The sequence below is a fragment of the Lathamus discolor genome, chromosome 8 (assembly GCF_037157495.1).
Source record: "Lathamus discolor isolate bLatDis1 chromosome 8, bLatDis1.hap1, whole genome shotgun sequence".
Taxonomy (NCBI): Eukaryota; Metazoa; Chordata; class Aves; order Psittaciformes; family Psittacidae; genus Lathamus; species Lathamus discolor.
Window position 1 is genome coordinate 2682530 of NC_088891.1, and position 25918 is coordinate 2708447.

The 25918-nt window shown below is 41.3% G+C and overlaps 2 protein-coding genes across 10 annotated transcripts in view; one reads left to right on the top strand and one right to left on the bottom strand.

The window, feature by feature from the left end:
- Positions 1–464: 464 nt before the first annotated feature.
- DIS3L (DIS3 like exosome 3'-5' exoribonuclease) lies at positions 465–17376 on the bottom strand. Of its 2 annotated transcripts, none has more exons than XM_065687967.1 (17): positions 17300–17376; positions 14266–14419; positions 13335–13463; positions 12575–12710; positions 11414–11590; positions 11006–11084; positions 9888–10073; positions 8773–8936; positions 7812–7973; positions 6885–7132; positions 5958–6050; positions 4384–4917; positions 3968–4122; positions 3679–3857; positions 3184–3329; positions 1549–1723; positions 465–980 (listed from the first exon to the last, which is right to left on the bottom strand). In XM_065687967.1, the coding sequence occupies exons 1-17, from the start codon at positions 17370–17372 to the stop codon at positions 669–671; spliced, it is 3102 nt and encodes a 1033-aa protein (XP_065544039.1). In that variant the 5' UTR covers positions 17373–17376; the 3' UTR covers positions 465–668. The 2 variants fall into 2 exon arrangements, with proteins under 2 accessions (XP_065544039.1, XP_065544037.1); XM_065687965.1 differs by having other exon boundaries at positions 17188–17373.
- A 520-nt stretch (positions 17377–17896) lies between these two features.
- MEGF11 (multiple EGF like domains 11) overlaps positions 17897–25918 on the top strand; it is a 284475-nt gene continuing 276453 nt past the window's right edge. For all 8 annotated transcript variants that reach the window (XM_065688547.1, XM_065688551.1, XM_065688554.1 and 5 more), the window contains exon 1: positions 17897–18084. The gene's annotated coding sequence lies outside the window, so the exon portion shown is untranslated. The remainder of the gene's footprint in view (positions 18085–25918) is intronic.

Sequence of the window (25918 nt, forward strand, 5' to 3'; positions counted from 1 at the left end):
TTACGGACAAATCCATCCCTCGGGGGAACATGCTTTGGTTTTCACCTTATCAGTTATTTATGTTCAGCTGATTTTGTTCTCTGCCTTCAGGCTGTTTCACCTGTCTCTTACAAGTCTTGTTTCTTTCCCTGCACAACAGCCTCTCCCTTCTGTGGAATGAGAGGAGCAGGTAAATCTCTGATCCTTCCCTCACCAGCAGGACAGGAGAGAGTGTTGCTCATAAGGAGTAGAGTTTATGGAAGCTGAATTAGGACAAGAATAGATGAAATCACGTTTATGGCATCAGGTGTTACTTTATGCCAGATGCGCATATGGGGGACTTCAATAACTCTAGGTTAACATGAAGGAGTTTGCCTTTATATTCTTGTAGCTATGAGTTAAGCTCACTGGAATAGAACCAAGAGGAGGAAGAACATGGGAAATTAACTTTTAGCATGACAGTTAAAAGAACTCGCCACACTGGCTTTAGGCTGGAAGATGAGTTTTATCATATATAAAATCTTTTACAAACTCATACATGGTCATAAACACAAAAATAATTCTTCTTTAAAATAGATATTTAGTTTCTTACTAAAAGGATTCTTGATTACTTAAACAGAGTGCTTTTAAAAACCCCAACAGCAGTACAGAGTGGACAGGGGAAAAATATCACCATGCTGGGTTATAGTTCAAGTTCTGACATCAGCTGAGACATCCAGTAGTGCCAAATCCCTTATCTCCTCCAGCAGTTGGTATAAGCTGGCTCCCTTGGTCTGGCAGTACTTCTCAAAGTCTTCATCAATTACTTCAACTCTTGCTTTCTCCTGGGCATGCTGGGCAGCTTCTGCTGACTGACTGACTGCTTTCACCAAGTCACATTTCACCCTCTGACAATTCCTCTGGGAAACCTCCATGTCTGCAGTCTGGTGCGGTGCATTCTTAATTATTTCAAGCTTGATGGTGTCGGCATGGCAGCGGGAGGTCTGCACCAGCATCTTCACCTTAAAAACAAGAGAAAAATTCTTTATTTCTGACAGTGCTGTTTCCTCTTGCTTCTTTCTGATTAAAGTGTGTTGGCCCCCCAAAACAAGAGGGGCATGGAGCTGTTGCAGCAAGTCTAGAGGAGACCACAGAGATGCTGCAAGCAGCACTGTTCTGGAGCCAGGCTGAGAGAGCTGGGCTGGGTCAGCCAGGAGAAGAGAAGGCTCCTGAAGGGGAGACCTGAGAGCAGCTCCAGTGCCTAAAGGGACTACAGGAAACCTGGAGGGGGGCTTTGGACAAGGGCCTGTAGGGACAGGCCAAGGGGAATGGCTTGAACCTGCCTGAAGGGAGATTGAGATGAGCTCTTAGGCAGAAGCTCTTCCCTGTGAGGTTGCTGAGACACTGGCATAGGGTGCCCAGAGAGGCTGTGGCTGCCCCATCCCTGGCAGTGCTCAAGGCCAGGTTGGACACAGGGGCTTGGAGCAAGTTGCTCCAGTGGAAGCTGTCCCTGCCCATGGCAGGGGTTGGAACTGAGTGAGTTTTAAGGTCCTTTCCAGCACAAACTGTTCTGTCATTCGAAATACTCACTGTAATATGATCAAAAAGGCTTAAAGTAACTGATTCTCCAGTAGTTGTGGTGGAAGTAATTTTGTTCTGAAAGCGCTGCAGTGATCCAGGCTTCCACTCACAGCTCCCATCACCTTGACAAGAGATGACTAAACCTTCTTTGTTTTTCATATATGCTGCAGCTTTGATTCCGTATCTATAAAAGAGCAGATGAGCAGGCAGAGGCTTAGCTAACCATTTTCTCATCACTTCTCTTATTAATTTTGAAGCTAGCAAAGATTATGTAGAAGCCACATAAAGGGGCAGTCACTGTAGGCTGATAACCCTGCTTCAGAGACACTGGTGTGCCTTGTCAAATAAACCTCTAGAGTATGTAAGGACAGCCCAAAGATGGTGACTTATGTGATTTAAAAGAAACAAAATGTACAATACAGGGTGATCCATTCTCTTATGTGTTGGGTGGAGACTGAAATGGCCCAGTGATGGAAGGGCAGCAGCATTACAGGTTATTCCAGACAACACAGTGAGGTAACAGTTCTCCATTTCAAACAAGTTACTTAAGAGCAACAGATACTTGCAGTGGGTTCTCTGTAAGGAAGCCTGCCTTACTTGGGTAGGTTCTGGCTCTCCAGCCTTGCATCCATGCCAAGCCATCTGGAGAGCAGATGCCTATATTGAGCTGGTTTATATCCAAGTTCAGTCTGAGGCCAGGATCAAGCCAGCCTCTAGCTGTATTTATGCAAGTTCAAGGTACTCCTATAGTAGTTTGCTTTATCATCCCTGTAGAATGCTGTTTGGGTTTTGTTTCTTTCTTATTAACTACCATTCTTGTGCCTACGTTTGACATGCTTGTGAGCTAGCCAGGCAGACAGTGTTGCTACCAGAACTGCACAAAGATCATTAAGTAACTCAAAATGTCCAGAGCCAGTAAGGGAAAGGAAGGGTCTTTCTCTTGCCCCACAGCCTGGAGATCTGGCCATGTCATATATAGAAGGCAGCACTCTCTAGTTCTGTCGTGACTTTCCTTATTACACCATTCACTAGTGAATTTGTAACATATGCAGAACACATTTACTGTACTTTAAAATACAGATTTAAAAGCTCAGAAAATCAACGGTAATGTTAGCTTCCTGCAAAGAGCTGTATTCTACTAGCATAAATCAGCAGCACGATACAGGCACTTACAAAGCCTCACTACCATAAACAGCTTCATTTAAACACTTCTATGCTTTGTGCTGCCTACTATGAGTAGCTGCTTGAAAGGTGCTCTCAGCCTGCACAGAATAGAGTCTGTTGTGAAGAAAAAGAGCACTGAGGAATGCACAGCTTTGTGGTCTGGGAAATCACTTTCTATTGTTAAAAAAAAAAAATAAATGAAAAGGGAGGGGGGGAAACGCTCCAGTCATTGTTCTGCTTGGGCAAAAAACCTCCTTCTCATGTTCTGAAGTAATCACACAAAGCATAGTCTTATCATTTCCTCATAGGAACTCCTTCCCAGAGTCAAAGCATAGCAAAGCACTGCTAATGCTTTACAACAGAAATCTAAAACGCAGACATCAGTCACCACCAGGCCAGGCCATGAACACTTCCTTTCTCAAGGGCCAGAGGTGTCCTCGCAGCATTCCAGTAACACTTATGTCTTGTTTATAAACTCACCTCGGCACAAAAACAAGCACTCCATTTGTTCGTATGGAGTAAATAACACCATCTGCTACGCAGCGCTCCTCTGTTTCTGGGGTTTTGTCTTTGAAGTACATGCACTGGAAGAGTTCAGTAGACTGCTTCTGAGCACGCTGGGCTGCCTGCAAGCACCACCCCCCCCAAAGAGAGAAGACAAAACAACCTACGTAAGTATTTCAACTGGCTTTCATATCCATAGTTTCTTTTTCCCATTACTTTCTGCCTTACCCACCCTTAGAAAAATTACATCTAAAAGAAAATCCTGCATGTAGTACAGGTGACGTATGAAGTAACTTTTACTGCCACTCTCAGGAGAAAACCGATATTTAAGTAAGAAAGCCCCACAGCATTACAAATAAAAATGAAGTGATAACTCTGTTGTAGTACCCAAACACTGCAGTCAGGATCGGTATCCCATTCCTTCGGGTAGTGTGGGAACACACACGGAGACACACACAGTGACCACCTTACCCTGTTTCTGTTGTTAATGTGTTTGCACAATTCCTCAAGATCCTTATTACTGAATAAGTTATCCTTAACATCTACTTTCTTTTCCTTCAGAGTCGCTGCCATTAGGAGTCTGTGGACAGTAATATCAGCATATCTTCTAATTGGAGAAGTAAAATGAGTGTACTTCTCTAGGGCAAGTCCTATGGATGAAAGAGGGAGCAGTGATAAGCAAGCAAAGCAATCCTCTGCCTCCCCCCAACAGTTCAGAAATCAGAACAGGAGTAGCATCAAATATAAGGTGATAAGATACCATAATGATGAAACTCCTCCTTGGAGCATGACCCGGTTGAGAAGTACAACGCGTTGGACATGGCATGAGTGGCCATCGAGCGCAGCAGTTGATTTACAATGGGATCCAATGGGTCATTTGCTTTATCCAGAGACTCAGCCAATGCTTTGTTAGACCTGTCAAAAAAAGTGTTAATTCTAGAGAAAATTATGCTGTCCCTGCTAATAATGGCTTATAGTTAAAAACAGCTGCTAAAAATCAGCCCTTGTTTAGAGCATCATCTTCCACTCACAGAATGGTATTGGGAAAACTGGGTTTAAGAATTGCTACACAGAGTCTGTAACATTGGTACTCAGAACTGCAGTGGTTTGTGACATAACATAGCCAAATACTTCATTGCTTAACTTTAATTAAAGCACTTAAGTAATAAAAGATACCGTGTGTCCATTGCGAAGCCTTTTGCACTGGCACATTCTCGGAGCTCAGCGAAGAATTCCTGCCGTGGTGGAGGGTGCTGCCGCAGCAAAGCTTGGTGAGGAAAACGCTCGGAAATCTTTTTTGCCACCCAGTGGTTGGCAAGAATCATACATTCAGCTACAGTCTCGTGCACCTCCAGGGGCTGCTTAGGGATCAAATCGTGGATGTTGTGTTTATCATCCAGCTGCACTCGGACTTCCACCCCTTCCAGCTCCAGAGCACCGCAGCTGTCCCGCTTGGCTCTAACATGCCGTGCTATATCCGTGAGTTTTGATACTGCCCAAACCAGCTCAGCCAGCTTCTTCTGCCTCATTCTTTCATCCAAGTCTTTCAGTTCCAGGATATCACCAACCACGCTTGTGTCTCCATCCAATAACCCCTGTGCTGTTTCGTAAGTGAGCTTGTATGTGGATCGGATGATGGTTTTGTTGTAGCAGACACCCAGTATTTCGTATGATTCTTTCTCTAGTTCCCACAAGACGCTCACAGCGTACCTTAGAGAAGGGATCACAATGCTGTAAGTACTGCTGGTTCACTTAAACAGGCTTTTCATGCACATCCAACTGTTACACAATTACAAGTTTCATTCTGGTTGCTTTTCGTGTGATTGTTTTTTTATTGGAAACATCTTTCTCTTCACAAAAGACAGCAGTGCTCAGCAATGCTGCTTAATTAATGCACTTGCCTGTCAGTCTCATGTATCACAACTTAGTAAGTGAGGACCAGCTATAGACTGTAGCAGTATTTTCACCCCTTTGTTGAGGCAGAATATCCCTAAGATAAGAGACCACATCTATTCTAAAGCACAGCTATGCTACACTAGTTATTTTTATTAATTTGTATTTTATTAATCAGATGCACCCACAATGAATATATCTGCACCCCACATATCCTCATGCCAGCTAACTCTAAATTGTAATAGAAGGGGATAATGGGATGTTTGAGGTACAGGACAATAGTAACAAACATGATCATATACATGGGTGCACACCAGGCTGAAACCCATGTGAAAAAACAAGTGAAGAACAGAGATGCCTTCACTTCTACATTGCTCTTTAAATACAAAGCAAATTGCTAAAGGCACGGGCTCCTGTCCCTGGGGCACAGCTGGGGAAGAACCGCTCTCATTCTACCTGGCTTATCAGCAGTACTGAGTTAGGCCCTATAAAAGTGACCCTGGAATTAACAGTTGGACATTTAACATCTATTGTTAATTCCTGAAAACAAAGGTGTACATGAAAAAAAGTGCACATTCCTGGTGCTCTCTGGAAGCCTCCACAGGGCTGACAGAGGTAGCAAACCTTGCTTTTGCTTCAGAATTGTGTCAGTGCACCTTTGGGCGGGGCAACGTATTACAAAGCACTGACCCTATTTAACTGTGGTAGAACTGAAAGGTAGTTTGAAATGTACACTGTTCTTTCACTTGAGGATTTAATAGCAATGCAAAAACATTCAACCAGCTGATGAACAGACTGGCAGCAGCAATTAAATTACTTGTAAAGATCTCCTTCCTCAGAAACACTACAAATCTTACCTATCAACTCCACTGAGCAGAGAGCAGATGTCAGCACTCAAGACAGAGGGCAGCATGTCGTAGCGACGATCCGCTAAATAGTAAGTTGTTGCCCTGAGGAATAAAACACATTTACTGTTCTTCTCATGAGGACTCAATGGTGTGTATCTCCCAAGCACTTTTTGGTACAAGCATAGCTTCAGCAAAACAAGACACACAGCATGATTTTAAAAGGTTATTACTGAACACACAGTCATGCAGTATCAAAGTATTTAAATAACTATTTGTATAGTACAAGCCTAATTTTGCCTTCCTCAGTATCTTCAGCTGCCATTAAGGCCAGAAGTAGGGCTGTACAAAATAGGCTTAGCTAAGAAGAGGTTAGTTTACATTGCTTTGCAGCTACAAAGAGTATGTATCATGAAGTAATTCAGTTTAAGTTCCAAACAGTGGCAATAAAAGAAACCAGAAAGAATGGAATATTTGGCATTTTAAAGCACAAGTTCAGAAACTAAAATATAAACCTGCCAAATAACTCTGGAATTAAATTCATGTAATAGTTCCATTTTGTGGGTGCTCTATGTGAATATTTGTTCCCTTTGGAATGCAAACAAGTGGTTTGTAAATCCTTCAAATCACAAATGTTAAAGGACACTGTAAAGCAAACAGCAGTGAGCAGGGAAAGATAAATCCTAACTCTGTGGAAAATAGCAATTTCATCCTAAAAGGGTGAAGCAGTGGGGCAGAAGCAGTTTTTCCCCCAGCAGGCCTATTTCATCCAAATAAAAGCAGAACACCATTAGTTACACAGTAGTTTTCATAAGCTGTTTCCTTGACACAAAGAAGAAAGAATGTTTCCTTCCTCCCAGGGTTTCTCAGTGTTCCCTTAAGGCAGTGTTACAATGTTCTAAGCTCCATAAATTGTCTCAGTTTTAGAAAGTAAGTTACCTTGCTCTGGCCTCAACATCAGTGTAAGAATTTGCTGCCACAAAGTGGGTCACATCTGCGATGTGGACGCCTAATTCCAGATTCCCATTAGGCAGAGTCCTAACGGAGAGCGCATCATCCACATCCTCACAGCCCTTTGGATCAATGCTGAATATTAAGTGTGTAGCTCTCAAGTCAAGACGTTGTTTTTCCTCCTCTGGACTCACTTTCCACGGATTCTTTGAAGAACTCACGGGCATTTCACTCATCTGTACAAAAACATTATTGATGAACACACATTTATATCCTTTTCTACAAAAGGAAGCCAAGAAAATAGATTTAGCTAGCCTTCCCTTTTCTACACCAGGAACAGTTTTGTGTACTTCTTCACCCTAAACAAATTCTTCCCTTGCTTTTTCCAGGTAAGTCTATTACATGGAAAGTATGAAACAGAATTGAAAAGAACTGTACATGTTTTATTAACAACCGATATTACTGTGGTGATATTGCAGCTCTGGCAAACATAACCACTGCATATGGCTTATTACATTCTTCCAATTAATTGTAGGTATCAAAGCAGTTATCTATGAGAGCTGCTTCCTTCTCTGGTTAAAGACAAAAGGATTTAAAACAATGATTTTAGTAGGATCAGGTCTTTAGGATCAATACCATGAGCACATATTAAAGGCAGTAATAACCTAAAAGCCTTACTCAAAACTGAATTAAGAGTTTGTAATCTTCTCTTAGCAAGCAGATTATCTTAAAATCCCTCTCCTGACTTGAAAATTCACAGTATCTATAGAACCACTGATCCAAAAGTAATTCCAGAAAAATCATCTCCAATTGGTTTTCAGCTTTCAGAAACCTTTTGGCAAGCCAAGACACCCAGCTGTGAGAGGGTCCCCTGAAAATCAACAGAAAAATAATATACCAAATCCCAAAACCAACCTGGATTTCTGAGAAAGGAGCAACACAGATGCTGTTCTCCACCAGAATAGCTGCAATTTCCCCCTCCAGATCTCCAATTCTTCCTAGAACTCTCACAAAGTGTCCATTTGGATACACAGACGTTGACTCCCAAGAATCAATACGCACGACGACTCTATAGTCCTGTCACAAGACAATTCTGTTAGAGCAGCAACCTTATCCTGACAGGCAACCAATACAAACACCCCTCCAGGGGCACACAACGCCATCCAAGACTAGCAACCCTGACAACTTGATAGAAACGAAAAAGAAACCCACAATGAGAGGCAAACATATACTGAGTATTACATTTCTTTCCTGATCCCACTTGGAAGAGTATAAAGACCCACCTGGGGTCATTACATGGAGAATATCTTCAATTACAAAAATTAACAAATATTCTTATACCAGAAGAGACACATTCTGTGATTCTGTGTGAAATTACTTCTTGCCTGTGAAGAAGTACTTAATGTTACAGGATAAAAGCAGCCAGGAATTAATAAACCCACATTTCTCCTCTTTACAGCAATGGCAGGCAAGTGCACATAATCCATTATCAATTTGCTGAAAAGCTCTCCTTGCTTTCAACAAACTTATATACATATGTCATAGATGCAATAAAGCCACAAGGACTACTGCAATTTATACCCCTGATATGACCTTTAATTTATCAGAAAAACCCCAAAGCAAATCGTATATAAATGCTCAGGTAGCTGGGCTATGGCCCAAATTCAGAGCTCAAATAAGCTTTGTTACCTGAAGCTGATGCGGTTTTGACAGGAATTGAACACATTCCTTTGAGGCAGGAGTTGAACCACTCTCCCAGACTTCATTTTATTCATATTTGTACCCATGCTTTTGCCAAGGGAAACATCATTACAGCATGTAACACCCACACAATTCTGTAGGAACACGGAATAACCGAACACTTCTGTCAAATTACCTGGAGTGCTTCAGCTTGCTGGGTACTGATCCGGATTTTGGGAATTCTGTAGTCCCAAGGTGTAACAAGGACCTTCTGAGCATTTCTGCCCTGGGGCTGGCTCTCTTCTCTAGAGGGGAAAGTGACCACATAATCCCTCCAGTTCTTTTGGATGATTCCAACAACTTTACCTTTTAAGAAGGAACATTTTTGGCTGTACATTAATGAGATAGACAGGAACATGAGAGCAAATATGTGGGAGGCATAGAAGAGTCAATGCTTCACAATACTAACTAATGTGTCCACAAATCTGTATTACAATTGCTAATAACATTTGGCATGCAGATAATACAAGCTTGCTATAAATTATCACTGGCACAGCCAGATTTTAATGAGCTTTTTTGTTTATGTAGAGACTAACTCATTGTATAGACTGCAATTGACACAGCACATCAACTATGCAGAGAGATTCCCACTCCTACTGAGATGTGGCAAATTCCAGTAAAAAAGGAAACTGAAAGGATCAAAATCAAGCATTTTCTTGCAGGAAGAGATTTAACCTCTTAAAACTTAACTCTGACCTCAGCAAACTTTCAAGCTGTAGCTACACATGCAGAGTAGTATTTTCAAGGAAGACTCTGAGTTTCCATGGTACAGAGGCAGGTCACATTGTAATGGGAGCTGGATACTTCTTACCTTACAGAAACCTTTTTCATCTTAAATGTTATTTATCATCAAGGAATTAAATGGATGCAGTTATCTTTCTGTCTAATCGACAGTGACAGTGGAGAACTTGAGTGCACAGTCTGTTGAATTGGTCTATTAGAATTGCAGTTCATCTCTCAGAGCTGTGAAGAGTGACAGTGTGGGCTTGGGTAGCAAAGTGCTTCTAACTTGGTATTTTAGGAAGGTAACTGCAGTAATTGATCTATTTCTGAGAATGAAATGAAAGGGGTTCAAACACAGAAACAATCTCATGGCCTTCTTGTTGGGATACACTAGAATGCTTTAATTTAGGATAATCAAATGTACTATGGTGCAAAAAATGTGACAGTGACAGAAATGGAGGGAAGGGACTCTCTAATGAAGAGCACAGCACAGCTCAGAGCAAAGAAGTGAGATAATCTTAACAAAACCTTTACCTGTGGGCATAGGGTCACCAGTGGTGTCCAACGGCGCTTTATCCTCAGTCTCATTTTCACAGAGGGCAACAGTCCTTCCTTTCCACTCATGCAAAGGCAGTAACTCAACAGCCACCACGTCACCATGGATTGCACGATTTCGAGCTTTGGTCCCGTAAATAAGGATGTCACTTTGAATTTCTAAATTTAAAATAAAAAGAAACAGAACTATAAGTTTCTAAAAAAAAGATTAAAAAAAAAATAAAATCCCTTCACTCTTGGCAGCATTCTGCTAAAAGAAGAGAAAATGACATTTGCAATATGATTTCTTCCATAAAGGACTACTGGCAAGTAATTAATATTGCAATTAAAACTAAAACCTTTTCCTCTTTAATAAGGCAATATTAAGCAATTCTGTAAGTGCCCTTTTGGCTGAAAAGATGCATCAGTTGAGATGCGTTCATCGTTCTTAGGCAGCAGTTTAGAAACACCCCCCGGTTACACTGTGCAAATCCCTGCCACAGGATTCTGGGCAGGGTTCAGAATAAAACCGGATTTTAAAAAATGGTTAGTATATTGAACACTTGTTTGAATGCAGGGTCTGTCACAGGAACATTTGAAAGTGGGACAAGAGATTTGTGCAAGGATAATGGGCTGTTCCTCCAAAGTATTTATTACTAGCTCATACCAGAAAGACACTACTGGTGTTCCAATCCAACCCCAAAGGTATTGTTCCTATTATGTTCACAATAACCAGCTTCTAATCCTGCCACCATCTATACAAACACTTATTTCAGTCAAACAAGTGGTCATCTGAAGCAGGAGCAAAGCACAGGGATAACAATTTGCAGCAGTATTCAACTTCAGAAAAAGTCTAGGAAACCCATCAGTAGGACAAGAGTCCAAAACGTGGAGCAAAGAGGACATAGAGGGTATTGTTTTCTCCTGAAGTTCACCCTCTGCATTCATCTTCCCCCTCCTTTCTGGCCCATGAATAACCCAAGCATTGCAGTATCTTAGCTTTCATCTTGCTCATAAGTGAATAGCTACACACAGATGGCTCCATGGCATCATGCAAGCAGCACAGATAGTGTCCAAAAGGCACTAAGTAAACCCTCTTGTTGTCTTTTCACCTGTTTCTTTGCTGCTAAATCCCTGAAGTCGAACAAAAGCTTCCAGCTGAGCTCTGTGCTTATTGACACTCAGTGCACCCTGAAAGAAAATAACAGATAAAGAGTGAAACCGTCACACCTCTAAATAACCAACTCCAAAGTATAAAATCTTTGGTGTTACAACTGTTTTTACATAAACTGGTAAGCTTTATTGATATGTAGGTTATTCTGAACACAACTGTTCTCTCTATAGGGGAGAATAAATGACACAGAACTAAGTCCTCCCTTATGGAAAAGAGTGGGAAGTTCTTGTTTTCTTTCCTCCTTCCCACTATAGCAATGTTTATTTAATCAGTCTAATTCAGGCAACTAAAGGGACCAAGTGCAAGACTGCATTGTGCTGTGTATGCTCTCTATATAGCAAATTACCTGTATATATCTTCCAGATTTGATCCCAGCTTCCAATACTTCCAGAGGTAAGTGCTCAGGATATTCTTTTCCATTGTTTTCTTGGCTTTCAATCTCCCGTTCACGCCGAGCTTGAAGTATAGAGTCAAAGAGTTCACGAGCAGCCTTTAAGTCAGGCCAAAAGTTATCCAAGTAATTCTGTATGCACACATATGAACAAACATCAAAGTATTTAGAAGTCTCTGCTCTTTTAATCACGCATCTGGATAGCCCATAATGGGTAAGAGCTGTCTCACGCTACACTGAAATACCACTTCCAAGCAGTAACAAAGTGTTTTCACTAAACACCCCAGGTTTATCCCAGATTCAGCTTAACTCATTTATTAAATACAACAAATGAGGTGTGACTGTTAAGTTGGCAACCTAGACCAGAGATTCGCAAAAGTTTACTACCTACGTACCCCATCCAAGCTATGTACTTCTCATGAAGTGCCACAGCAGAAGAATTAAACTGGCAACTCATCATTATTTTTACACTTCTTGTACAATGCCACATTTGGGCCACTTCCCATTGCCTTGTAGCAATTAAAATACCAGCATCATCATTTTTATACAACTTCAAGGTAAACCTGTTTGGTCCTGGTTTTACTCAACATTCTTTCACAGCTGCACATGAACATTTCATCCACATATCCCACTGAATAACGCAGTATCAGAGATCAACAACTAACTGGGGAATGAGTTACCTTCTCATGCATCACTGTATCCTCAGTAGTGAAGGCTAAAGGAAACTGACAGAATAATGCTGATGGATATTAAGGCTATGACTGTACATGGACTGCTTGCCTTCCAGGTTTAGGCAGCTGGCTGATGTCACTGATCATTGTTCATCTGTGTCAAATTCTTTAAAAATAAGGAAAACCATGAGCAGAGTTACTAAGAAAGATGGCCTCCATCTTGGGAGCTGCTGTTTGGTTTTTCAGTTCGCTAGTTTGCTCACTGCAATGATGCTCCCATGACTGACATCTTAGCCTTTTTTGATAAATGAAGACATGAGTTAGCATCATAGTTTTCTTAAATGTAAATTCTGAAGCAATTTGCACTATACGTTGGGCTTTAATGTACTCGATTCTTCATTTTGATGCAACATAAAAGAAACCTTCTGTTTTTCTAGCATGTTACCTTGAAGGAAATCACAAACACTCCTTCTGTTTCATTTCCATACTGCCTGATAGCATCTTCATCTTCTGTTACCATAACAATTGGCATCTGACCTGAGCAGTGATTATAGTACCAGACCGCTGCATTGTAAATACTCCTAGAAAAGCAAAGTTCGAAATAAGATTTTTGCCATATCCCATTTGTTACTTGCAGAACATTTGCCAGCTTTGTATAGAGGAGATTTTGGGTTAAGATGCACACTTTTGAGAGAAATACACCTACCTACATGAACTTTCTATCTGCAAAAACTAGGTGCCATACATTAAGCACTAAAAGAACAGAGGAATATTTCCTTCCAAGTACATCCACTCCTGCCCTTGCTGCAACATGACATATTGTTCCTCTGAGTAGAAGTGTGGAAAAAGCAAGTTGGAGCTGTCAACACTCCAATGTTATGGTGCTAGCAGGCTCTCTAACAATACATCTAGCAGCCCAATAAGATATGTGTCCTACTCATTGTGTTAAAGCATTCTTCAAAATGGCTGTGAAACTTTAAAATGATCCAGCTTTTTCAGCACTACTCCATTTAATTAGTACACTTGCGTCTGTTTTCCTTATAAAATAATATTGACACTTCCTTAATCACAAAAGCACAATCTGGACTTCCACTATTCCAGAGCCAAGCAGAGGAAGAGTATGAACTCTTATGCACCAAATGCATGCTAACATTCCTAAATATAATGCCAGGATGTTGTCCAGTATAGCACTGCATAAAACAAACCTGGTCTGCCATTTCTCCATGGATTCCCCCTTCTCTCTTGGCAAATAACAATGCTGATGGAATTCATTAGCAAACACAGCACAGTCATGACGAGCATCCTTTGCTAGATTTCGTAGCTTGTTGTACTGCCTGGAATAAGAAAAAGATGAATAAATACAATGTTGTGCTTTCTTTTGATAATGCTACTTTAACTCCAGAGGAATACGGCTGAAAAACTCAATGAAAAGTACTCCCATGCACCAAGAAATGCATTCATTAGATTACACCATTGCTGACAAAACCCAAAGCATAATCTATAAGCAAGTTTTTCTTACTTCTATTATACTTACTTTTAAACATACTTGTTTTCCAGTGAGCCCCACAAAACATCATAAGTATTCAGGAACTTATTTTGACACTTCTGGGACAAGAGCTGTTTCTTCAGGTATGTTTGTGCTTTAGAATACAGGAAAGCCTTAATGGCAAATTGTACTCTTACATGCTACAGCAACACATAGGTTAATGTCTGGTAAGGTAAGTACCACATAATGGTATTAAATGATCCTCAAAGACAAGTGCTCAGTCTTTAATACAGCAAATCAAAACCATGTCCTTAATCTACTTGTGGCACATGATACTTGATCGTTACTGCAAAGTCTCTTTAATTCTTGTCAAAAGCCAAGTGATTAGTTAATAAAGCTACAGGTTTAATATTGCTCCTATCAGGTGGAAACTGCAACAGGCATTGATGTCCATGGATCACACAGGATCAGAGCTCTTTCCCTTCTGTGAAATTATATGAAGACCTTTGAAAGACTTAAAACCAAATTAATTTGGTTTTAAGTATATTCGCTGTATATTTGCTGACTTTGGGTTCCTGTGCTTACATATACATTTTACTATATTAGTTTCTTCAATCTAAGTTAAAAAGAAGTTATTATAGGGTAAGTACTTGCGTCCTTTTTGATGTTGCAAAGCTTGACACGCTGTTTGCATAAAGATGATACCCTTCAGCTCTGGAAACTCAAGAACCTCAAGGTAATCCTGAACCACCTTGCAGTCAGGGACGACATAATGTGTAACATCATCCGATAACAACTTGCCATCTAAAACAGAATTCAGAGTTTAAAGGTTTAAAGCTTCAGTTGCAATACAGTGCTCTTAAAAATAGTTTCAGATGTCTGGAAATTAGGAGTTATGTATCCTCAAGGGTATACACATCTGTTTCTGATGAACAAAATAATGACTACTATGGCGTAATTCTGCAGTGCAAGCCCTGAAATTTGTGACAGAGCCCTTCTGCATCCACTGATGCCAAAATTTAGTGCAAATTTATCCAAGTGAGTGAAAAATATCCACTTAAAGACTGTGCGTAACAATCCCCCCCCTTTTTTTTTCTACTTTCGTGTGAAAAAAAGAAACTAAGCATCTGCCACAGAAAATCTTTGCATGGAATTTTCAAAGGGTGTAGAATTAACCTGTTAACACTGCTTCCATAGCACTCTCTACTCAACACAACTCATTTAGAGCAGGCTGCTTTCCTACATCTTTATATAAAAGAGTACAGATAAGGCTACGCCTGGAGAAAAGCAATGCTACTGCAAGACGATGATGTTCTTGAATCTAAATGATTAACTATCATTGCTAATTTTCTCTAAAGAGACTCCGTCCCTTAGGAATACACCATCAAAAATACCACAATCAAGCCATCACAGGTGCCATCTTAAAATGTACTTCAAAATTAATGAATTTCATTGCTTTAGATACTTCAAAGATTACCCAATAAACTTGAGGGCAGGGGAGGACCTCCACCAAATTTTCTCTCAGTGTCTATTTATCCCTTATGGCACTATAAATACTGAATTTACCCTAGTGCAGGCAAGTTATATATATAATACAAGTACGTAGATCTTGATGAGTCAGGTTACTTTCATGTACATCTTAGAAGCTGACACAGGATAATCTATTAACTGTGATCACCAGAAGTGTGAATCCAGCAGGCACAATTCTGCACACAGTGACATGGCCCCATCTCACCCTGAGGGCCTATAATGGATGATAGCAGAATACACACAAGAAAGCTAATATTTATTAATAATTCAGAAAAGCATTAAAAGTGAAATGTCTCTTAAAGATTTATGTAATCTACCCACATTAAGCTATCCTTGCCTAACCTATATATCTAGATCAGAATAACTTCTAAGTAAGCACAGCATACCCTTACAGGTGTCTGTAGATGTGATTTATGTAGGCAGTCTCTCCCAGCGCATGAAATAAGTTTGACCAGCTCGCTGTGTAGAGCCCGGAATGAATCAGAGTCATGGGATAGTTTGGGTTGGAGCGGACCTTAAAGCTCATCCAGTTCCAACTCCCTGCCACGAGCAGGGACACCTTCACTAGACCAGGTCGCTCCAAGCCCTGTCCAACTTGGCCTTGAACACTTCCAATGAAAACAAATGCTTACCTCACCTCAGAGTTACCTAGAATTTATTTACCTGGAATTATTACAAAGAGACATATTCCAACACTCATCTAGAGCACAAATTACACTGAAGTCCAGAAGAGGGGAAGTTAGGCATGGCAAGCGAGAGAAGACTTTTTTTTGTGGTATATACCTGTTATTTATCCTTGAGGAATTCATAACCAAATGCAGTACATTAGGGAGCAGTAACTATCACTAGTTCTGACATCCTAGACAGCAGGGATATACTACACTGCCTTCCGCCCTCAACTGCTAAAGGCACCTAAACCGAAAGTAACAACATCTATGTCAGTTACAGCTCAGAAAAAAGAGGTAAAATTGCAAACCTTTTCTTTCAGGTAAGGAATTTCTTTTATTTAAATAGGCTGGATACTGTGTTAGTTATTTCCCTAAATTGTGCTACTGAACTACAGCGAAACACTCTGAAATATCAGCCAAAGGTCATATGATAATCTATGGTGGACTTAATACCCCACAGCGTGTAACAACAACAAATCTAGACACCATCGGGGCTGGCAGTGCTCCCGTGTCTGAGATGAGCAGATACAACACAGGCAATTAGTTAATTACTTAACAGAAATAACTGCTGGTGCAGAATTACAGTCACCCCGAGTTAATGGCTTGACCCCATTGTAATTACTTAGCAGGTACGTGGAGAACTTAATTCATGCTATAAACCACCAACCTGCAGAAATCAATGCACTTTTAAAAGATCTTTTTAAAGGAAGACTTTTAAAAGGTGTTTTATAGAAAGCAAACTGTGGAATGTGAATAATCCTTTAGCCTTTTATGACTGAACTGCTACAACCCACCACCCTGCACAAATGAACGCACTTTAAAACTATCTTTTAAAGAAACTTTTAAAAGAGCTTTAAAAACACCTTGAACAATCCTCCAGCCCTTTATCACTGCCTGTAAATCAGTGCTCAGCTAAATCCTATAGCAAATAACTTCTCAATTCCCTTTTCTAAGTGCGTCGCTTGTCTCTGACAGACCCTGCTCTGCAGAAGCGACTGTTGCTGTATCCTCATATGACACCGTTCGGCTTTTCCACTACTTTATGTGTTGCTGGGTTCTGTCCGGACCCAGCTCGGGACCAGCCACCAGCAGCCACGGCGCCCGCTCCCTCCCGGCCTCATTTCTCTTTCCTGCACCGCTCGCCGTTCCCCTGCACCCTGTCCCGCCGGTTCACCATCAGGCCTCGGCGCCCAGCACCCGGCTTGGCAAGGCCGCAAGGACCCCGTCGCCCCAGCTCTGGCCTACACGATCTGAGGCACAACAGCCCTGCGGCAGCCCACCCACTGCTCGCCCCGCACGTCCTCCAGTCCGCACCCCGTTGCCTCCCCCCAGCCCCAGGCAGCACCCGCAGGCTCAGGCCGCCAGCCCCCTCACCGCGCGGGCAGCCGGCGCGGCACAGGGCGCTGCGGCACGGCACGTCAGGGCGCAGGTAGTGCTCCCGCACGACGCGCACCGAGCGGCCCTGCTGGCCCCGCAGCTGCAGCACCTTCTCCGTACGCAGCATCGCCGCGGCCGGGGACCGCAGCCCCGCACACAGGCCCGCCGCCCGCGGGGCGCATGCGCAGGGCGCGGGGGCGGTGCAACTGTAGGGGGCGGGGCCTCGGTGGAGGAGAGGGAAAGAGAGGGAGGGGCAAGAGCGGGGAGGGGCGGGGCGAGGAAGCCGGGACGGTATCTGATTGGCGGGACTTAAGGGGCGGTGCCTGAGGGGCGGTACGTGAGGGACGTGACCTAAGGGGTGGTGCCTGAGGGGCGGTACGTGAGGGACGCGACCTAAAAGGCGGTGCCTGAGGGGCGGTACGTGAGGGACGTGACCTAAAGGGCGGTGCCTGAGGAGCCGTGCCTCAGGGGCAGTACTTGAGGGGCAGTACCTGGAGGCGGGGGCGAGCTGAGGGGCGGTACCTGAGGGGCGGTACCTGAGGGGCCGTACATAAAGGCGGGTGCGAGCTAATGGGTAGCACCTGGAGGATGGTGCCTGATTGAGCCGGGGTCATAGCTTTAATCGCAGCACCTGAGGGTGGGTGTGAGGTCTGGGGCAGCCCATGAGGGGAGTGGGGCTACAGCTGAAGTGTGGGAGTGAGCTGAGGGAATAGGGTTGCATCTATGGGCAAACTGTGAGGGGCTGTGTTGGGGCTGAGGAGGAGACTGGCTCTTAGCAGGTGCTGGGTCCTAGGACAGCTCTAGTGTGAGCAGAACGGACAGATACCCCTTTGGTGAGGGAGCGCCAGAGAGATCTGGGGAACAGTGGAGAGAATGCTGAAGTGTCCACAGAAGGCAAGTGAAAACAGGCTGTTAAACTCCATTAGGCTGCAGAGGCGTGAGGGAGGGGTGGCTGTGGTGAAGATCCATGCAGGGGTTTTCTGTTTGGTCCTAGTTTGCTTACTACGAGGGCAGCAATGTGGGTTATTTTTTGTGCTGGGTGATTGGAAATGGTCTAGGAAGAATAAGCATAGAACAAGTGTGTCTCATTGTGTCTAAGCTGTAGTTCCACATAAATGCACATATGTGCATCTCCGTGGTCTTTCATGGTATCATCCAGAAGTCCCAGATCTGTTTCATGCCTCATCTGCTCTTTGCATTTATAGAGGGGAAAATACAAGCACTGAAAGATTAAGTCTATCTCAAGCTGAGATAAAGCAGTGGAAGGTCAGGAGCACGATGGGCTGTTTCTGTGTCTGAGTCAGTGCTCTGTAAGTATGGCATTTTGGGGGTGGTTATTTTGACTACTAGAAAAGCATTCACACTTTACTAATAAAAATTGCCTACATCATAACTCCACTTGAACATAAATACATAGTGCAAACTATGTAGCATTTGTCCTTATGAGGAAAAGAAGCCTGGGAAAGCGCCAAGGCAGAGTGTCAGTGTATGTTCCTGTTTATTCTGCTTCTTATTTTTTCACATGTTTTATAAAATGTGTATCTCCAATGACTAATACTTCCAAGTAACCAATTGGTGCCAGTAAATGGAAGTACCATCTGTAAGAAACTCATTTTCAGAAGCCAAGTTCTCAAGCATATGAGGAGGAGGAGGTGTTAGAACTTAGTGAGAGATGACCAAAGTGTAGACCTGGTTTTGGTAGTCAGGATGATTTTAGGCTTGTTATGAAAGCAGGATGTGAGAGGAGAGGGGAAATGGAGACCAAAATACAGGAGCTGTTGTTCAGTAGGAACAAAGACGAAATGACCAGTGGTGAGAGAAAGGGGAAGAAAAACACAACGTTTGGGAGGAAAGCCATTTAATTCAGTTTGAAATGTGACTGATACTGATTGCTGACGCAGCAAAGAGCACAGGTCAGTGTGCTTGCCCTGTGTCATTTAGTGGCTGCAGTAAAATGAAGGTTAATTAAACAAAAGGTTAATTAAATAAAATGGAGATCACTGCTCTAATTTGTTTCTTCTTTCACAGAGGAAAATAGAAGACCTTTGGGCTAAGGTCATGCACTGCTGATGTTGAGTAACTGGGTGCTTATTGCTAATATTCTAGTCAGAAAACGTTTAAAATTCTCTTTTCTTCCTGTTTTGGAGCCTCATGTGAGTAAAAGGCAAAGGTTGAGACATGAAAGCCAAGAGAAATGCTTATGCTTTATCTAATAACTGAGTTTGTCCAGTGATATCAGAGACAAACTTTAATGCTCATGTACATGAGCATTATGTCTTCCTACACAGTGAGAAGCTTGTGCAGAAACAGCCAGAACTAAGAGGATAACAATAGCATCTTCAATTGCTTTAAAATAAAAGCTGCAGAAGTGAGTAACGGCATTGGACAATCATTAAATGTTGAAGAATGAAGGTGGAGGGCAGTGCAGCTGCACAATGATGTGCTATGTGTTACTTCATGAAATTTTCCTTAAGTGCTTGAGAAACAAAGCATGGTAGAACAGAGAGCAAGCAATACAAATATTCTTTTCATAGAGTATTCCTTACTTTGTACAATGCTGCCTTGGATAACAGTGGTGAGTGCTAGAAAAGCTTTTATTTTAGTGAACGAGGGAAGTGTCTTTAAAGTTCAGTGTGATTCGGAGAAAACTCCAGGAACAAACTTGCCAACAAAGTTTTCAAGCTGACAAGCAGGTATTCTTTATTGTGGTGCCGGGAGACACGGGGGATAGCTCCTCCTAACGTGTGTGCCTCTGTTGCTACACAAGCCGTCCTTATATAGTCCCTGGGCATACATACATTACGTCATTTTCCAGAAAGCTCCCTGCATACGTACAGAATTCTGGTGGTGGTCTCTGAGGGTCGTTTACTTCTTCCAACAATCTTCATCACTTCTGGCAGCCTTTGGAGCACGCGCAGTAGATACTCATACCAGTTTAATTAGTTCATTAGCACCAGAGACTTAATAATCCTCCTATCCTCCTACTTATCAGTTAGTTTAACTGTAGCCCATCCTGGACACCTGCCATTCCCAGATACTCCTTATCCCTGTGTCCTGTTCCTCTGGACTGTTTTTCTTAAAACTCTGTCAACTATAACAATTTATCTTGTACAAGAATGCTCAGTGTGTTCTGTAGCTGCATTCTATTTTTTTTCTATGTATCATGCACTTTAGTAATTTTCCATTGCTACTGTTACAAAGCCATGAAACTTAGCATTACTTAAAACTGATTCTAAAGGTTTATAAATTCCATTTTGTGTCCCCCTTGTCTGGGCATGTTCTTGTCCATGTTGGGAAATGTGAGCCTCCAAGGACGTCTCCCCGCTTGGAAAAGCATGTTGGGTGATGCAGTACAGAATTCCAATATGGCACCTTTTGAGGGAAGTTGCTCAATATTTTGACAAAGAACCATTTCAGGGTGTTGGAAAATATCAGCTTTTGGCTCAAGTTTCCTATCTTGAAGACTGACTCATCTGATAAATACCTAAAACCAGTATGGTCCAAGAGGCCCATTTCAAATGCAGAAGTTTATTATGTAGGTTATTAGTCTTCTACATGTAGAAATGGCAAGTGCACAAGGCAAGAGCAGTATTCTAATATAGGCATGATATATTGTTGGCCTTTCAATGTTCACCTGCTCACCAGTATTTGCCAGCTGTCACTTTCTGATACACCTCACTTCTGCCCTGGCAAAGCAACTACTGGGTTTTCTTCTTGCAAAGGGACTTCTTCCACAGATTTGTAAACCTGTTGTTATACTTTCTTTCCTCCTTCCCCTTATCTCCTGTTGTGAGATGGGCTGGATGGCTAAATTGGGCTTTATCAGCCAAGTTTAAGATGGTGACAGAAAAATAAACAGAAATGTATATAGCAAATTATATTCTGGCTGGCTACCGTGCTTATAAAAAACTCTGCAGTTGACAGCCTGAAGATGGGGTTATATAAATTGTGAGGTCTAATAGAGGTTGTTTAAAGAAAAAAAGATGGAGTAGCACAAACAAGAGACAGAGTATTAAAGTCTGGGATCCACAGAGTTGTGGAATCAATAGAAATCATATGTTTCCATTTGAAAAAGATCTTTTTCTTTATTTCTCCAAGAACTCTATTGCTGAGGCAGAAGATGGTAAGATTCGATTATCTTTCAGCATATCTTTGAAGTTGGTTCTTCCATTCTTACAGCAATTTTGAAGCAACTGGCAATTCAGCATCTGCTTCTAACTCGTATAAAGCTGAATAAATGCTGTCTTTTCTCTTGGAGATTGCTTCTCCTGGGTTGCTATCTCACTAAAAGTCAAATATTGTAAAAATGGTACCTACATCTAGAACAGTCTCTAGCTTAATACGCCATTCCTTGCAGTCATAAGGAAAAAGATAATGCCCAGTTGCACTCTGGATGCTGATACTTGGTGTCTGTTAGGGATTTAGCCTCTCTCCTCTTACACAGTAGGAATAAGCAGCTGAGAAGAGGAGCTGCCTCTATTTTTTGAGCAAAAGAACATAAAATCAAGGTCAGTATTCACTGCTTTGTTTTATGTAGCTGCGTTTCTGAAGTACAATTTGTTGCCTTAATTTGCAAGAAAGCTCGTAAAAACTCCCTGCGTTTGCTAGCTAAACTGTTCGGCTTTTTTTTTCCTCCCTGGGTATCAGTTAATTCTAAACTTACCCCTTTTAAGTTTGCAATACTGGTTACCACCACTGGGAGACACTATTTAATTGAGTTTGGGATGAAACGCTCGCATTTGCTTCTATTACCGTGTCTAATAGGCTAAAATTCAGCCTTTCAGTTCCTGTGAGCAAACTGCTTTAAGTTGCTTGTAACATAACCAGACGAATTTCTTCTCAAAATAGACTAGAAATTGATGCTGTTCTGTAATACAAGAAAAAGTCTTGCAGATCTCTTCAAGCATATCAGGAATATGAAGCTGCATGATGTTTACAATTATTGGAGGCATAAAAGCAATTTATCACAATACCTGATATTTTACTGTAGAATGCATTTGATTTTCTTCCCACTACCCTTTCCTCCTTGGCTGCAGTTCAAAAGCTACTACATCACTGAATTGCAAAGTCATGTACCATTTTGTTTCACTTGCTTCTATACCTTTACTTCGTTTATTCATGGGGTTTTGCTGTGTTTACTGATGAAATATTTCAGATAGTATTTAAAGGAAAAGAGCTTTTACAGTAACATTATTATAATATTAAGCTTTAGTTGATAAAGGCGGTTTAGATTATTTGTAGATTATGGTATTTTGGTGGATTCCAGTATTTCTTCTTTCATAAAATAGGAATGTATTTGTTATGCTAGAAATTATTAAAGCAATTTAGATAGGTCAGAGGAGGAATTCACCATGTCACTATTTTTGCCATCAAAATGTGTTTGGTTTGGTTGGAACCTTCCCCTTGAAATGATGCTATGTGGGGCCTTAGCCACTGGAGTAGCTCTTGCATGGTTCAAAGGATAATCGCTGTTAGAGATGGAAAGACCTAACAGGTCACCTTTTCCAGCCACTACCAAATTGGAGTTGCTCCCTGTAGTATATCTAGCTCAAGTCTGGGGTCAGTGCTGTACGATACAATGCTCTAAGGTTTATTTATTTATATGCCGCAGTAAATAGGAAACAGAATTGCATGGGTGACTTTTTTTACCCTTGCTTTCAAAATAACAAGAAGTTTCTATGTGAAACTAATTAATTTCCTCTTTGCTTCCTATCATAAGAAATTAAATGGGGTTGACCTGTGGGGAGCTCTGATGTTCTGATTTGCTCTACAAATGAGATACAAAAGCTTTTCCTTGAGAGTTCAGAGAAGTATATTGAGCCTAAAGGAAAATATATTGTAGAATATTTTTGGCCTGCAGCTGTGCATCTTAGGGGCTTTATCTTTTTCTCACTAAAAGCTATGAGTAAAGATTTTATGCCCATAACTGCTTTAGGCTCTGGCAAATCACACTGCTTGGCTGGGCTGTGTAAATAACAGTTTACTCGATTTGGTTTTAATTGTTTACAAAGGAAAAAAAAATAAGTAATTGTCCTAGCTGTTGTCAAGTAGCAAGTGCTAGCCAGCAAATAGTCAGGTATACCTCTAATTGTATATTGTAATACTTAAACTTATGCTGCCCAGTTCTGTATGTAATGACATTATTTGTTTCACGCTCTTACTGTATGTGAAAACTGACCCACAATGGACATTTTGATTTTAGTTTAAAAGTCATAAAATGGCATGTGTGCTGCTAACCACTGATAGTGCAATTTGAGGTTTTCATTTGGCAAATGTTCCAGCTTAAAATGTGTTTTTCATGATTATTGCTCTTATTAAAGCTCATTTGCTCTTTGTGGAAACTGAACACAAAAGGGATGTGAACAGTCAAAAGAAATCCATTTAAAAATTCAAATGAATATCCAAGGGACAAGGATTGCAGTATTTGCCCAGCTCTATTGGGGATCCTCTGCTGCTGCTATCTTATTAATGTGTACCTTTGTCATTGTCCTTAAGGCTTTCATCACAAATGCTAAATAGTTTTGTTACGACTTCATATTACAGTCATTATGCAAAATTTCTTCATGATATTGCTGAAATGCTTCTGGTAGAATGATCTGGGTGAGAGTGTGCTCACCACCCGTCTGCTCCTTTTTCAAATGGATTAAAAACTTTGTTGTTGTGATACTAACTACTGGGTTTGAATGTGGTAGAATTGAAGAAATTCGGGACATCACCCCATGCTAAAAGCTGAGACATTACTTCCGATGGCCTTGCTTATGCTAGCGTCAGGGACCCCGGTTAGCCTTCTGTAACTGCCTACGTAGGAAAAAATGCTTACCTAGTGATAGGAAGAATCTGGATTATCAACCATGAGAGCAAAACTCTGTAGCTGCTGTTTATTAGCACTTAGACTGAGCTTCTGCATGCAAAGTTGAACCTTTTTAATTTGCTTGCTTTCATGGGAGCAGGTTATGTATTTAAGGTTCTTTTCTCCACTGCTTTCATCCACAAGGTCTTATCAAAGTGAAAAAAAAACCAAACAGTAACTGTCCTCTGAGTGCCACACATTTCATATAGTTGCCAAATTGCTGCTTGTTAATACTTTACAAAATAGTACAACATCTACTCTAATCACATTTGAATCTTAGCAGTGTGATAGGGTAATAGTTATAGCTAAGGTGTTAGACTCTGCAGGGTAATGCATACCACTGTTGCCTTCACTATGTCACTTGGCACTCAATGTGTTGAATCATGGACTAGTTGAGGGTAGGAGGGACCTCGGGAGGTATCTCAACCCTCTTCATTAAACAGGTTGACTAGGACTGTATACAGTTGGGTTTTGAATATTTCTGAGGGTGGAGACTCCATCTTCATGCCTGACCACCCTGATAATGAAACAGTTTTTTCTTAGTTTCAAATGTGATTTCCTTATTTGCAGTTTCTGCCCATTGCTTTTCATCCTGTCAACAAGCACCACTGAGAACAGTCTAGGTCTGTCTTCTTTACTCCCTCTGATGGAACTATATACGCACAGACAAAATCCCCCTCAAGCTTTCTTTGCTCAAGACTAAACAGCCTGAGCTACTCTGTTACTACACATTAAGCTACTGCCTAGAACTTTCTGGAGGAATAGACTTAAAATGAAATAGAGAAAATACTTTTTTGGGGGTTGTTCTCTTGGGATGGCAGCTGGGAATTATTTTATTTACAGATCAGTATAAATATAGAAGGCAAATTGATCTAAAGTCCAGTGGTAAAGAATAAGTAGTTCTTCTTTGTTGTTGCTTTTTAAATAAAGCAACAGCCTTCACATGTGAGCCTTGTAATTTTTGAATAAAATATAGGTGTTAAAATATGGGCTATAAGTTCTGTACGGTAGTTAAATAGTGCAATATTTATATGTCATAGTTCACTATTGTTTTGGGGAGTTAAAGTTATGTGAGCAACTGCATAGTTTCTAGGGGTAGAAAGCTGAAAAAGAATTTGCTGCATCATTCAGCCTGAGGCTTTGAAGTGGAGTTTCCTCATGCAAGATGAGGTCAAAGGCTGGTGTTTCTCAGAAGGGTCTTGCTTCTTGGCCAAATTTTTAAGTGCTTGAACTACACCAAAGAAAATCAATTTATGTGTCTGGGGTCACATGCCAGCTGAGTGCCCTAGGCAGGATTTGAGCCAAAGATCCGTTCTCTTGGTTCATCACCCTTGACTGTAAATAGTAGATTTCATTCTGGTTTATGAAAATGTTAAACTGGTAGTATAATCTTTTATAAGCTTCTGAAAGAGACTTGAGCTGCCATGTTAATGAGGAAATAGTCTAATTGGTTAATAAAAAGTTAAGAAAAAACAAGATATGAAAAATACTGTCAGAGGAAGAAAGTAAACCTTGGAGCAGTAGTTTATTCTTTGTCAAACAGCCTGGACCAGAATACAGAGTTTGCTTGGGGAGAAGAAGGTTGCACATCAGGCAGTCTGTCACCTCTGGCTGTTCCTGTGACCTCCAAAGGGAAATTCCATTATGGATGTTGTAAGATGGGTCATTTGATGTCAATGCTTCAGGTGTGAAGAGGCTGCTATAGGTTGCCTAAGAAATTATAAATATAGATCAGTAAGAAGACAGCATTTCAACACATCCTGTTCAGAAAACTTTGTGTTTAGCTCTAGAAATGGAGCTGCTTTATGTGGCAGCTGATAAGATACAGAACTTTCTGGGAACATGAAGGATGTGAGAATGTCCATCAAATATCGTAAT